This window comes from Oncorhynchus tshawytscha, linkage group LG24, assembly GCF_018296145.1.
Source record: "Oncorhynchus tshawytscha isolate Ot180627B linkage group LG24, Otsh_v2.0, whole genome shotgun sequence".
In the NCBI taxonomy this organism is placed as follows: Eukaryota; Metazoa; Chordata; class Actinopteri; order Salmoniformes; family Salmonidae; genus Oncorhynchus; species Oncorhynchus tshawytscha.
Window position 1 is genome coordinate 11,659,112 of NC_056452.1, and position 15,944 is coordinate 11,675,055.

A 15,944-nucleotide genomic window follows, 5' to 3' on the forward strand; every position below is an offset into this window, starting at 1 on the left:
GATGAATGAGAGTTCTCCGTAAATTGGAGCTAATGTTAGGTGCCATGTATGGTTTATGACCCCTAATGACAGCCTTGTGTTAGGGGGGAGGGAGAGGGGACATTACCTGTTTGCAAGCGAGGGAGCGTCTCTCGCTACGCCCCTGCCTCTGGACAGACACGGTATTGGAGGGGGGCTCCGAAGGAGAGGTGGTGTCCATGTGTTCCACGCCCTCCCCATCCCCCGACTCAAACTTCCCTATCACCTGAGAACGCCTGTGGAAAACATACACATACGCCGTCAGCATCACACACACACACACACACACACACACACACACACACACACACAAAATCATGAACAGTATCACATAAACAGCATGACATAGGGTCTTTGAAACCTCAGCTATGCATCATCATCCTCTCTTGCTGTACTTAAGTGACAGCATTTTGTTTCCAATAACTGAAGAGTAACATGCCTTTTATAAGAAGGCTGCCGACGGTTTTCCAGTAAAACACGAGGCTCTAACACACTCAAGCTGCTGCTACTAAAACCGTCTGCAGCCTTTCTTCTGATGAAGTCGTGTTACTCTTCAGTCGGCCATGTGTGAGGATATAACACACAATCAAATGAGCTGCAAAAAAACTAAACAAAAAAAAAAGAGCAAATCCTCTCAAGGTCCTTAGCGTCAATGTGCGTTGACTAAAAGAGCAGAGCAGAACTATGGAGGCTGCTTTGTGCCAAAAATCTATAAATCTATAGTATCAGTCTGGTTTGAACGTAATAACTTTTTGATCAATGACGACATTGGTTCATCATTTTGGCACAACACATATTCCATAGAGAGAATGTGTAAGTGCAACTAGAAAAGGAAAATGGTCCACAAGAGACTGATAGATTATGATGAGTATAGAGTGTTATGTGAAGAGATCAAACTTCAGATGGAGAGGAAGAGGAAGGAGGATCATTGTAGGATTAAGGACCATATTCCCAGGAGCAGCAGCAATGGCAGCATCAGCAGCGTTAGCCAAGGAGACTGGACCAGTTGTGAGTGACTGACTGAGAGTGTGTGAGATTGTGAGTGAATGAGTGTGTGTGTGTGTGTGTGTGTGTGTGTGTGTGTGTGGTGGTGGAATGAGAGAAAGCAGGAGTCAGCGGTAACCAGCAGGGCGCAGCAGGACGGAGGCGGAAGGTTTGGGAGGGCAAATTTTCAGAAGCTCCTGGAAGAGACAAAAAAAAAAAAAATAGCAAAGTAGACAGAGCTGGACAGAGGGGGAAATATGCAAGCAATAAACATACGTTGGTTTTTACATTTGGCTCCAAGAGAGCAATTCAATTATGAAAGAGGCAGTAGAGGATCTCGAGGACTGCTGCCACTAGGTGGTGCCAGAAGACCAATACAGCTCATGAAGATCATAGTAATTGAATTTAGTGGAGGGTTGACAAAACCAAAACACTGAAGATCGCATGCGTGATAACATTCAATATAGTCGGTGGGCTTACAAAGCAATGCTGTGTGTAGTGTGGGTTTAACTGTTTCTAAGTGCCTTTGTGCATCAGTTAAATAAATGTGCGTGTGTGTGTGTGGTGGGTCATCTCAATATCCTCACCTGCGTTCCAGCCCAAACAGCCTGGCCACCTCCTCCCGTCCGGGGCTGCGTGTGCGCGCCCTCAGCTCCACCCTCTTCTTGTCCGAGCGGAAGGCCTCGCGGTGGCTCAGCCGGCGAGCCCGCGGCACGTTCGACAGCACCACGTAGTCCTTGCCTGGTCGTCCCACTCTTCCCCCACCACCACCGCCAACATTCCCACCTGCCCCGCCTCGGCTGTCCCAGCTCAGGGCATTGCTGCTGGGCTCCGAGTCAAGGGAGCTCTGGGAGGAGCTGACGGTGGAGTAGCTAGGGGAGAGGAGGGCGCCTGGGGAGGGGAGGGGGTCTGAGGAGGGGTAGTTCAGGGAGGTGTTGGGGTACGAGGGGGAGTCACAGGGGCTGTACCTGTGGTGGAGGACGCCGAGGGAGGTAGAGGTGGTCAGGGGCTGGTGCTGGGGAGGCTGGGGGGGCTCCGGCGACTTTGTCTTCTCCAGGGAGAAGTAGCCACTCTCCACTCGCACCTTGCGTCCGCCGCTCAGGGAGCTCCCGTCTTGCACCACACAAACAAAGCAGAGCAAGGGAAATATTACAAAAAATGTTTGGCAGAAAATAATACACAAGCACGTACACTACGTGGTCAAAAGGATGTGGACACCTTCTCGTCGAACATCTCATTTCAAAATCATGGGCATTAATATGGAGTTGGTCCCTCTTTGCTGCTATAACAGCCTCCACTCTTCTAGGAAGGCTTTCCACTAGATGTTGAAAGATTGCTGTGGGGACTTGCTTCCATTCAGCCCCAAGAGCATTAGTGAGGTTGGGCACTGATGTTGGTCCATTAGGCCTGGCGTTCCAATTCATCTCAAAGGTGTTTGATTGGGTTGAGGTCAGGGCTCTGTGCAGGTCAGTCAAGATATTCCACACCGATCGAGACAAACCATTTCTGTATGGACCTCACTTTGTGCACAGGGGCATTTGCATGCTGAAACAGGAAAGGGCCTTCCCCAAACTGTTGCCACAAAGTCGGAAGCACAGAATCGTCTAGAATGTCATTGTATGACGTAGCATTAAGATTTCCCTTCAATGGAACCAATGGGCCAAGCCCGAACAATGATAAACAGTCCCAGACCATTATTCCTCTTCCACCAAACTTTACAGTGCGCTCTATGCATTCGGGCAGGTAGCGTTCTCCTGGCATCCGCCAAACCCAGATTCGACCATCGGACTGCCAGATGGTGAAGCGTGGTTCATCACTCCAGAAAACGTGTTTCCATTACTCCAATGGTGGCGAGCTTTACACCACTCCAGCCGACGCTTGGCATTGCGCATGGAGATCTTAGGCTTGTGTGCGGCTGCTCGGCCATGGAAACCCATTTCATGAAGCTCCCGACGAACAGTTCTTGTGCTGACTTTGCTTCCAGAGGCAGTTTGGAACTCGATACAGAGTTTAGCATCTGAGGACAGACATTTATTTTTATGTGCTAAGCGCTTCAGCACTCGCCATTCCCGTTCTATGATCATGTGTGGCCTACCACTTCGTGGCTGAACCGTTGTTGCTCCTAGACGTTTCCATTTCACAATAACAGCACTTACAGTTGACCAGGGCAGCTCTAGCAGGATAGAAATATGACAAGCTGACTTGTTGGAAAGGTGGCATCCTATGACAGTGCCACATTGAATGTAACTGAGCTCTTCAGTACGGGCAATTCTACTGCCAATGTTTGTCAATGGAGATTGCATAGCGTTGTGTTTGATTTTATACACTTGTCAGCAACGAATGTGAAATAGCCGAATCCACTAATTTGAATGGTTGTCCACATACTTTTGGCCAGGTAGTGCATGTACATGAACACAGAGCGAGGATATCAACATTGGCATCCAATAACTGCCTTCGCTATTGATTACAAACTAAAATGACTGCTATGCTGACACCCAAAAATGTATTGGCTCAGGTGCTTTGGTGAAAGAGTGTCTCCAGTCTTTCCTCACCCTCTCTGGTGACGCTTGACCCCGGGTGGCTCTGGGTCAGCTGGCTGAGACAGGAGGCGCTGCGGCTGCAGGGGATGGTGGATGCCCTGCTCCATCTCTCCTCCTGCCACAGTGTGGAGCGGCTGGCCGGCACCCGCTCTGCACTGGCTATACTGCTGGGCAGGCAGGGGATACTGCCCCCGGTACTGGTCACTGTCACCTTGGCTGGTCCGGGCTCCTGGGGGGGGACGAGAACGGTAAAAGGAAGAGAGAGGGAAAGACAAGAGTGCAAGAGGGTTTAGTGGAGGAGGAGAGAGACAAATGCAATCGTTACACATGTGGACAATGAAGATGAATCGTGACCATCTATTGAGTCCATGTGTCCATCTCTTTCTTTGGGGGAGCTTTTTCATGTATTCCGATGACTAAGAGTTCCTTTAGCATTTTCAATAAAAGTTTCGCGAAGAGACCGTATGTACAAAGAGTATTGTTTCATTACAGAACAGCACAGATTGACAGATTTAAGAGGGATGGAGGGAGGGGCAAAGTGAAAGAGAGGCAGACAGACAGCTCAACAAAGAACAAAGAGCTCCTTCATGGCAGTCACACCTGTTGTTGTTGTAGAGGACAGAACAGACAAGGGAAACATTCTGTGGGATAGAGATGTGACGACTTATGCCTGACTTCATACTTAATGTCTTCAAATGCTTGTTAATAACAAGGCAGTATATTTACTGTAAAGTCCCTGCTCATTTATGGTTTTTACCAATACCTGCATTCAGTACATATAGTACACATACACACAAAACAAATCCGTTTTGGCATGTAATCAGGGATAATAAAAAGGTAGACTCTTGACTCTTAGTATTTTGCGATACTGATAATTCTTACTTCCGTCACCACCGCTCTTCCCTCCTTTCCCTGCGACTATATTTTGGGGATATGTTCTTTTTTGGGGGGGGGGTACTTTTGACCCCTTTTCATGATTTCCAATCGGTAGTTACAGTCTTGTCCGTACAGGAGTTGCAGCGATGGGGCTCGGGAGAGGCGAAGGTCGAGAGCCATGCGTCCCCCGAAACGTGACCCCGCCAAGCCGCACTGCTTCTTGACACACTGCTTGCTTAACCCGGAAGCCAGCCGCACCAATGTGTCGGAGGAAACGCCGTACAGGCAGCGTGCATGCGCCCGGCCCGCCACTAGAGCGCCCGGGCCCGCCACTAGAGCGCGATGGGACAAGGACATCCTGGCTGGCCAGCCAAAACCTCCCGTAACCCGGACAACGCTGGGCCAATTGTGCGCCGCCTCATGGGTCTCCCGGTCGCGGCCGGCTGCGACTCAGCCTGGGGTCGAACCAGGGTCTGTAGTGAGGCCTCTAGCACTGCGATACAGTGCCTTAGACCGCTGCAACACTCGGTAGGCCCTGGGATATGTTTACGTGTGGCCGGAGATAATGAAATCTGAATAGACCCTTGCTATCTCCGGCCAATCCCCTCTCAAACAGCACATATGGAGGCATGCCACTGAACCCTGATATACTGCCTTTGAAACAAGAAAGATGTATAAGGGTATCCACTTCGATCCCCCTCCACCTGGATTGATTGGAATTGGGATTAAGGTTTGAGATTGGGATTGAGATTGTGTAGCCATTCAGAATTGAAGTTCATCCAGTTTGGCTCGACTCAAAGCATGTCCGTTCATGTCTCTGGTGGAAAAATGACAGCTCGGACTTCGTACACCCTGCAAATCACACAGAGCCTTTGCAGTTAGGGGGTGGATCTATTGGGCGGCAGGTAGCCTAGTGGTTAGAGGGTTGGGGTCAGTAACCGAAAGGTCGCTGGTTCTAATACCCGAGCCGACAAAGTGAACAATGTGTTGGTGTGCCCTTGAGCAAGGCACTTTGTTCCAGGACCCTGTAAAACACATTTCACTGCAGTGGTTAGAGGGTGTGTATGTGACAATAACACATTTTTTTCTTAGCAGTAACAGTGAGTCTTCATAGTCAGGTGGGCCTGACAACGGAACCTTATGGGGGTCCATTCCAGAGGTTGGTCTTCTCAACAGGGTTGAAGATTCTTGAAGCCTGGAACAGGACATGGAGTCACTAATGCCCTGCCGGTGGCCCCTTGCCATGGCGGAGCAGATTTTCTTCCCTCTAGCCTCAAAGTCCCTGCTACTCAACACCATATAGCCAGGAGCAAGGATTTGGAGGAGCAAACATTGCATTTCTGTCCCAAGGTTTTTTTTTTCCAACTAGAGGGGATCATAGAAAGACAGTTTATGGCCACTCTCACGAAAAGCCAGCAACACCAGAATGGCCTGTCAAGATACAATGGACTTAACCTCTCCTTGTCAGGTGTTGTTTGCCTTGGAACCACTTCCCAGAAAGCAAACAGATGTTTCTCTGTGCCTACGTATTTACAGAGCAGACAGGAATCTCTGGTGAGAAACGTGTAAGTGGGGTGGGAGAGGTTTCAGGTGGAAATGGCTTCTTAGCACCGTTTTTAGTAATGGGGAAGTGGAGAAACATTCAGTCTTACATTGAATATGCACCTATGTGACAAGCTCTTTCCTATACGCTCTGGTACAGAGATCAGTCAAACGGCGCTGGTCAGACCTGGATGCGATCTGGATCTGGAACCTGCAATGAAAGCGTCATCACTCGCTCAAGTAAACAACCTTAATTACATGGCTTGGCCTTGACTCACTGTACCGTATATCTGCAAGTGGATGCCGCCAGAATGTCATTGACTCAACACATACCATACTTGTACATACATATAACAGAGAAGTACAGAAAGTCAGGCCGACAGTGTTTTGTAGGAACAAGCAATAACTCTGTCCCCCCCACTGGTCGGTTTTCCTGATCCAGAGCACTGTTAACCCAGTTTTGTCCCCTGCATTTGTTCTGTGGTTTCTGTGCAGAATGCTGCCAGCAGGCACCAGTAATTACTGCTACCGAGTGGGTAAAGGGAGGGCACAGGGAGAGGGGGCAGACAGACAAGCCAATTAGACAAAGCAAGACAGACAGACAGACAGAAAGCAGCTACGCTCACTGCTGTGCAGAGCAGACTTCAGGAACACAGGACTTAGGAGGCCAACATGGTATAAAAGTGAGGGTCACCCCTCTGTCTGTGTTTTCTCTTAAGCAAATGAGGCTGTTAGTGTCTACTAGACTCAGTGTGTGTGTGTGTGTATGTGGGGGGTCTGTTTCGGTCCACTGCCATTAGAAGACCCAGACAATGAGCTTCGGAGCCAGTCTCTGCGCCCGCCACAAATCTGGCATCACATCAAAATGAAAGGAAGAAAGGAAAATAACAAACCGCACCGCAAAGTGTGTGGTCTGTAGAGGAGGATATTCAATACCATTACTTCATCTAGTCATTAAAACCTCTTACCTTTACGTTACCCTCTTTTTTCATGTATCTAACTCTCTAACAGAGAGAACCTCTGTAGTGTAAGCATGTACTGACATGGACATTTCGTTTAAATTCCCCTCAGGGCAAAAGTGTCTGTCATGTTATCATACAAGCCTCTTAAATTCAATACAATAACACGACTTCATACCAAACCAGTCCATTATACCTAATCGTTATGGTTCATCTTAAGCTAGTGTACTGGTCCGATATCCACCATACACCCTGTTACAATAAGACCATTCAGTTTGTTGGAGTACATTATACAATAGGGCAGCGGTTCCCAAACTCGGTCCTGATTCAAACGATCAAAGCTCGATGATTAGTTGATCATTTGAATCAGCTGTGTAGCGCTAGGGCAAAAACGCAAATGTGTACCCTTTGGGGTCCCGAGGACCGAGTTTGGGAAGCCCTGCAATAGGGAGACCACATATCCAATACATTGTACAGTATATACAGTACTTAATTAGAATCTCAGAGTGGAGGGCATGGTACCTGAGGAGTGGGTGGCTCCACTTTGCGCTTCTTCTTCTGGTTCTGCTTGTTGGTCCGGGGATAGACCGTCAGGGCCTCCTGCCATCTGCAGAGACGATCAAAGGGGCAAAAATCTGTCATTAGTGACAAACATAAAAACAAGACAAAACTCCAGACTGATGGTTCCCAAACGTTTTTTTTTGTGTGAATTAAGACCCATCAATAGGTTTTTGGAGATTTCCCATGAGCCACTGAATAAACGAAAGCACTGTTCCTAGACGTGACCCAGTCACAACCCGAAAACAAACAGGCTCTGACCTGCCAGCTGGTCCTACCACTTGGAAAACACTGGTTCTGGTCTGTGAAATACAGTACATGTGTGTCTCAGACACTCCTCACCAATTGTATTTTTGATTTCACCTTTAATTTAACCAGGTAGGCCAGTTGAGAACAAGTTCAAGCCAAGGTAGACTACTCTTTGTGACCAGGGCCCGGTATCCCAAAAGCATTTGAAGGTTAAGTTCATCGTTAGAACCTTCGTAAAAGCATTGTTAAGTCCCCGTGCGGTTGAAAGCCCTCAATTTACCAATTGCCTCAGACCACTCGTAGAACAGCTAAGTCCATCGTTAGATGCTTTTTCGACCCCCCCGTGTCACTTTATACACAGAAGATCTCTGATTTAAAAAAAAAATCTTTATATGTTTATCTGTCACCTCTGTTACCACCGCTACAAACAAAAGTTGTCAATGTCTATGCAAAAGGAAAAGGTTAAGGATAAAAAGATGCTTCAAATGAAAACCGAGATGACCGCTTTAAAATACAAATACAGTAGGCTATACAGCCTAGGCCTATATAAACTCAGCAAAAAAAGGTAACATCCCCTTTTCAGGACCCGGTCTCTCAAAGATCATGCTTAAAAATCCAAATAACTTCACAGATCTTCATTGTAGAGGGTTTAAAACACTGTTTCCTATGCTTGTTCAATGAACCATAAACAATTCATGAACATGCACCTGTGGAACAGTTGTTAAGACACTAACAGCTTACAGACGGTAGGCAATTAAGGTCACAGTTGTGAAAACTTAGGACACTAAAGAGGCCTTTCTACTGACTCTGAAAAACACCAAAAGAAAGATGCCCAGGGTCCCTGCTCATCTGCTTGAACGTGCCTTAGGCATGCTGCAAGGAGGCATGAGGACTGCAGATGTGGCCAGGGCAATAAATTGCAATGTCCGTACTGTGAGACACCCAAGACAGCGCTACAGGGAGACAGGACGGACAGCTGATCGTCCTCGCAGTGGCAGACCACGTGTAACAAACACCTGCACATGATCGGTACATCCGAACATCACACCTGCGGGACAGGTACAGGATAGAAACAACTACCCGAGTTACACCAGGAACACACAATCCCTCCATCAGTGCTCAGACTGTCTGCAATAGGCTGAGAGAGGCTGGACTGAGGGCTTGCAGGCCTGTTGTAAGGCAGGTCCTCACCAGACATCACCGGCAGCAACGTCACCTATGGGCACAAGCCAACCATCACTGGACCAGACAGGACTGGCAAAAAGTGCTCTTCACTGACAAGTCACGGTTGTCTCACCAGGGGTGATGGTCGGATTCGTGTTTATCTTCAAAGGAATGAGCTTTACACCAAAGCCTGTACTCTGGAGCGGGATCGATTTGGAGGTGGAGGGTCCGTCATGGTCTGTGTCACAGCATCATCGGACTGAGCTTGTTGTCACTGCAGGCAATCTCAATGCTGTGTGTTACAGGGAAGACATCCTCCTCCTTCATGTGGTACCCTTCCTGCAGGCTCATCCTGACATGACCCTCCAGCATGACAATGCCACCACCAATACTGCTCGTTCTGTGGGTGAGTTCCTGCAAGACAGGAATGTCAGTGTTCTGCCATGGCAAGTGAAGAGCCCGGATCTCAATCCCACTGAGCACATCTGGGACCTGTTGGATTGGAGGGTGAAGGCTAGGGCCATTCCCCCCAGAAATGTCAGGGAACTTGCAGGTGCCTTGGTGGAAGAGTGGGGTAACATCTCACAGCAAGAACCGCCAAATCTGGCGCAGTCCATGAGGAGAAGATGCACTGCAGTACTTAATGCAGCTGGTGGCCACACCAGATACTGACTGTTACTTTTGATTTTTGACCCCCCCTTTGTTCAGGGACACATTATTCTATTTCTGTTAGTCACATGTCTGTGGAACTTGTTCAGTTTATGTCTCCGTTGTTGAATCTTATGTTCATACAAATATTTACACATGTTAAGTTTGCTGAAAATAAACGTAGCTGACATTGAGGATGTTTGTTTGCTGAGTTTATTTCAATCATATTGAAATACATTTCATGTTCTTTTAAATAAGTTACATTTTGCTAATTGTAGGCCGTCTAATTGTTGCCTCAATATATTTCATAATGTGTGACAATATGTGCACAATGTGCCAAATCATTGTAATATTATAGGGTAAGCCTTAGAATAAGCCACCTCAATATTTACAGCCATATAGGTCTCTAGGAGCTGATCCGTCGTCAGTATTGTGGAACAATTATAATGTTAGCTCAGATTTGAAGGGAGAAAGCGAATCCAAAAGTAGAGCTGCCTTTCCTTCGGTCCCATCTGCACTTGGTGGACGTTCTCGCTGGGTGTTGTTTTGGGAAACACGTGTGTGACATCATCCTCAGTTATAGGAACGATGTCTGGTTAAACGCCAGTGAATTTAAGTTCAGTCGCTAATCGGGAAACCGTGCCCATATAAGTACTGTACTTGGGAGACTCTTAACACAAAGTCAGTCCTACACCTTTTAATTCATTTGTATTTAACTAGGCAAGTCAGTTAAGAACACATTCTTATTTACAATGATGGCCTAGGAAACAGTGGGTTAACTGCCTTGTTCGGGGGCAGAAGATATTACCGACAGACTTTCACCTCGTCAGCTCATGGATTCGATCTAGCAACCTTACAGTTACTGGCCCGACGGTCTAACCACTAGGCCACCTGCCACACCTACTGTACTTCTTCTGTCATGGCATTCTCTCATATCCTCTCAGATATACTGAATTACACATCCACTAACTGGCGGTGAGAATCCCCGCAGTGGACTACTCAAACAAGTCTCATTTACAACATTTCGAGGCACACACCCCTACGAAAGGAGGTGTTTGTCAACATTTGTTCCCCATAAGTCCCACACCAATCCAGCTAATGTGCTTCAAGTCATGACCCGTCCAGTCTGTAGGAGTGGGAGTCCACAATACGTCAGTGGGGAAGTAACAATGAATTAATGAATGTCTTCATAGGAGTTCAGGTTCAACTTGTGAGGTGGCAAACCTATTTTGTAGAAATGTGATAACTAGTTAACCGTTCAAAATCACATGAACTTTTCCATGAATGAATGAATAACGCTGATAAAAACGGTAGTGGTTGCGATGGCCTAAACAATGCCAGAGTTGTGTTGTGACTAATTGAAGAGCTAAGTGCATCACCATGGCACAGAACACAAAGCCATATCAATTCCCCCATTGTCCGGACCTCTTGTGAGTGTGAAAGCCTATTCAACGATTCTGCTCGGTGATATTAAAACACTGTGGCCTAATGAAAGTACTACAGGAACGTGGCTGGCTTTTGTCAAGGCAACCTTGGCGGGGTGGCATTTCAACACCAATCCAACAACAAATTGAATAGCAGAGATCTCATTTCAGTGTACTACTGGCATTCGTCTTTGCCCACTAGTAAAGCACCTCCTAAAAGTCCACTATCATGGCGCCTACAAGCATAGTAATGTCAGCAGCATAGATCTTAGTTTGTGGGACAAGGGAATGTTTTTAGCATGTTACTGCAAGTTAGCGTACAGATTAAGATTGAGAAAATTGTTGAGGAAGTCTTGTGCCAAGATTGAAATTGTAAAATGTTCACGATGTGATTAATTTTATTATTATTATATATATTTTTTTACAGCTGTTGTACAGTACAGTATATAATCTGGTAGTTTGAGATTGAAAGTGAGTTTTCATGCTGTCCCCCCCATTCTGTATGTGTCAGGCCTAAGCCCCCTCTATGGAAGACTGGGTAGCCGGTTGGGGGGAAAGCCAGAGGCTTATTCAGACCATGAGAAAAACAGAGATCCTCTTAATCTGGGTGTTTGTCATTGGCCCAGCCCCCCCCAATCAGATGGCAATAACACTGCCCGGGCCAATATGTTTCCAGGATGGCAGAGAGCCAGGTACAGCGGGAGGGAGGGGTCACTGTGAAGTGTGTCAAGAGGTGGGTCGTGAAGGACTTTGCAGGGGAGGGCAGTAAGGTTACTGTATTATAAAATGGGGGGGGGGTTGACAGAGAAAGAGGCATGGGGACTAGGGTGGTTTGTTAACATGCGAGGACAGTGTGTTAGTTGGTACGGGGACATAAAATGGTAGCTAGAACAGGAGTGTGTTCAGGAGGAAGGGAGATGCTAGCAGAGCAGTGCTATCACGCCTGTGGATGGACAGGAGGTACAAGGTTGGGCAGTGTATTATTATTTGTTATTTTATTTAACTAGGCAAGTATTAAGGGTTGGGGTTGGTGAGAGGGCTTAATAAAAGAGGAGGTTGTGAGTGAATGCGGTGGTGAGTGAACGAGGGAGATGGGAGGCAGTGAAAGAGGCAGGGGGCAGTGAAAGAATGTGCACTGTCATTGCAGTGCGAATTAGGGAGAGACCGACTGCACTGCCTGATAGAGACAGCAGGGGGCAGAGCTGTTCACACAGCAATGGAACAGAACCCACAAGGCTGTGCAACAACACTTTCTCTAGCCATCTTTTCCTTTCCCTCTGACTGGCTTTCTCCCCACAGGTCCAATGACCTCTAGGACAGAACTCCAGTATTTGAAAACATTGAACACCATGGCTTCCTCTCTTATTCTTCCCTTTATAGGTGAAAGCAATATGATGGATGCCTGCTTGTGGCTCAGGTTGATGTTTATTGTCATGAGTCTTGTCCTGGAGGCAGAACGAAGCAATTTCCTCTTAGATAGGGCAGCTGCAAAGTGAAAACTGCTTATTGTAAAAATTCATAAACTTTTCGTCTTCATTTAAGGTTGGGATTAGGCATTACGGTTTGCAGTGTGGTTGAGGTTTGGGTTAAGGTTGTGTTTAAAATCCGACTGTGGCTGTGCCAACTACATAATACTCTGCAGAGCTGCCTCCAGAACAAGATTCATGATGAAAAACACTAACCTGTGCATCCACTTGTCAAAAGACATCCACTGAGAACAGTACGAATGTAAATGGGAGACGGAGAGGCCGCCACAACAAATTAAGTAGGTAGAGGGGTTGTTGTTGTGTGATGTTGCCCTCTCCCTACTACCTGAACTTTTACAATAAGAAGAATTGAGCTTTCTTACATTGTGCCCTAGCCAGATGCATGTCTTACCCGTTGATAATCTCGCGGCACTCGGCCCGGATGAAGTGCTCTCTGTCGGGGGTGAGAACGCACAAGGAGTTCTTCTGGCCCGTCCTGGACTCCCCGTCGATGACGTCAGAGCACTGGTTCATGTTGATGGTGCCCTGGGGCAGCGTGCTGGGCTGGAGAACAGAGAGATGGAGACAGGGCAGGGTCAGATAGTGCTAGTGACCCACTACTGCTCTGTTACACCCCCCCCACCCAAATTCTTTTGAACTTTGGGACGCACCAAATAAACAGTTCCTAGTCACAGCCCAATTTAAAACCATAGGCCTTCAACCCACCATTTGAGTATCACCGAGTGAGTATAGTAAGTATTACAAAGATGAACACACACACACACACACACACACACACACACCAATGCAGATGTAAACACAGACATACAGACATAACCCGACACACACCTGGGGAATCAAACTCGCATACAAACTCAAAACATGTTGTGTTTGATGCCATTGATCTCCAGAATTTCCCCGCACAGTACTGATCTCTGTTCTGCCCTCTTGTAAACATTGCAGGGCCACAGGATGACACAGGGAGAGCGAGAGCGTTTCATTTAATCCACTCATCCAACGATGGCTAGCTGGTCTATATAAACAGCTATGCACGGAGTACATGGCTCCTCCATCCTTTCATCTGCACAAACAACGGGACCGCCGAACTAGCCGAGCAACAAAACTGGTTAAGTGTAAGCTCACCCAAGCAGTCCACCTTCTATACAGTTAAACACAAATACACTATGGGTTTGTGTGTGTGTGGTTACGGCTCGTTGACAGTGAATAGTGGAGCGCCGACACGACCCTGAACGGAGAAGGAGCTCCATCTGTAAATATCTTTCACAAAGTCACTGTGTATAATAAACACACGGGTTACAGAGAGATGTATCGTCGTCATGCAACTCTTCCCAATCATGCACACGTCAAAACAAAAAAAACACTTAGAGCATTTTTGGAGAATTTGGCATTTCTTTGGGAAGTCTGACCTACTCCTGACCGAGCCGGTGGAGAGCCCAGGATGAACTCAAGTACGCAGCGGGATTTAAAAAGGACGTGACTGACGAGTGCTACGTGTGTACCACCAAGAAGAACACAGGCGTCAACGTGGACAGCCCCAAACCCCAAGCCCTTCTCTACTCAAAACAAACAGGCAGAATTACAGGCACCCTAAATGCCACTGAGGTCCTAAGCATCAGTGCAGAAGAGCCACAGATGACGATTTACAACCACCATCGATCCTGAATTACGCAGAGAGAAAAAGCGGGAGGCCAAATTAAAAAAAGGTAAAGTCAAGCTAGTGATGGAATAAGTGACAGAAGCCCAGATGGGCGGGATAACCATGCCCTGTCAATCATTGAGCAATTTAGCCCTAGAGGCTCTTTGATGTGGTGAAGAAAGTCGATGACTGACAGTTTATGGTTATCCCGCCCAAAAAGCGGTCGAGAGGCCCAGTTTGCCCTACCCCTACAGTCCCTCTCAATTCATAGAGAACTGTGCTAGAAGGGCATGTGTGTTCCAGCTGACTGACTGACTGACGGACACCTGAGTTTTCACCACAGAAGAGTTAAGCCTAAACTTGCAGAGACCTAGAATGAGCCATTATGATAATCCTATAACTTTCTCTGCGCGTCTCGCCTGGGCCTCTGGCCCTATAAAACGCCTGTAGTGTGTGGAAGGGCTCTTAAGTCTAGGGTGAGGGGCCAGCGCAACAGCCGAATCTGACAGGCAGGCGGACAGACAGCTGGGAGAGAGGGCCTGTTCCTGCTTCAGAGAGAGACGGCGTCAGCTTGACCTGAGAGTCCTGTCACTCTCAGACATTAGAGAAAAAAGAGGGGAGGGGGGTTGAAAGAGGAGAAGAGAAACATGGGCTGTTTACAGTATGTCATAGGATACATTGTCGAATCAATTTTTTACAAGGTGCCTCTGTGTACAGTTTCAGCTCCATCAACATAGTAAGGGAAGGAGAGGAAGCGAGAGGTGGTAAGGTCCATCTGTCCATGTAAACAAACGTGTGTGTGTGTGTGTGTGTGACCTTGGGAGAGGTCAGGAGAGTATAGGCCAAAACAACATTACAAATTCTGTGGACAGTTTTCCAAGCCGCTTAAGATCTCAGCTTTAAACTCAGAATACAATTTTTTTTCATGTAACAAGAATCCACAACATTGAGTTTGTGATGAAAAATCCCTTTCATAATACTATTACAGCACAGCGGGAGATCTGGAGGACTATTGGAGGCACGGCGTTGACACCGAGCAGTCGAGCACGGGACTCCTCTCACATGTGCAGTCTCCCAGCCCCGTCAGCTGAGTACAGTACGGTCTGGCCTTTCCACCGGACAAAACCCCTCCCAGCCTCCAGCCCCAAAACGCCCCCCCCCGGTCCCTTAGCCGAGTCCTGGACCCCTCTCCTGGGCCGTCACTCTCCACAATGAGCCCTTTGTGGAGTAGCACTAGCATAAACACAATGTGGGATTGTCAACAAGCCCCACCACAGCCGCCCCACTTACCTCCTAACGAGGAAGTGACCATGATTTGACCAAAGACACAGAGAGTCCAAACACAACCCTGCTTTCATAAGTTAAATAAAGGTTAAATAAGAAAACAAAAAATTAAATTCCTTTTAGGTTGTGTGTATTGTTAGATACTACTGCAGTGCTGGAGCTAGAAACACAAGCATTTCACTACACCCACAATAACATCTGCTAAACATGTGTATGTGGCAACTAACATTTGATTTGATAAACCGGGTAAACAGTTTCCTGTCTCTCAAGATGTTCAGACAATGGTGTGATCAGTGGCTCCACTTCAGGCGTGACTCAAGTGCACACAAAGAGTTGTTTTGTGTGTGTGATTTCATTTAGGCCCTAGGCACAATTACTTTGCACAGAAGCTACGCTACATTAAGAGTGGGCGCCGGTGTGGTCTTGTTATACTCTGTGCCAGCAGCGTCTGTTTGTTGCCCATCTCTCTGCACGGCTAATGTCTACTTGGATTATCCCAACAGTGCTGCCATGCGAACTCTCCCGGGAAGTTAGACAACAGGTTAATCCAGGGTGTCAGTCTCTTCTCTGGTCTG

General features: G+C 47.3%; 1 protein-coding gene across 1 annotated transcript in view; it reads right to left on the bottom strand.

The window, feature by feature from the left end:
* si:ch73-103b11.2 (centrosome-associated protein CEP250) overlaps positions 1-15,944 on the bottom strand; it is a 105,586-nt gene that overhangs the window by 32,168 nt on the left and 57,474 nt on the right. The window contains 5 exon segments of the mRNA XM_042305320.1: positions 107-254; positions 1,590-2,115; positions 3,555-3,771; positions 7,442-7,526; positions 12,841-12,992. Coding sequence (XP_042161254.1) covers positions 107-254; positions 1,590-2,115; positions 3,555-3,771; positions 7,442-7,526; positions 12,841-12,992 — 1,128 coding nt within the window.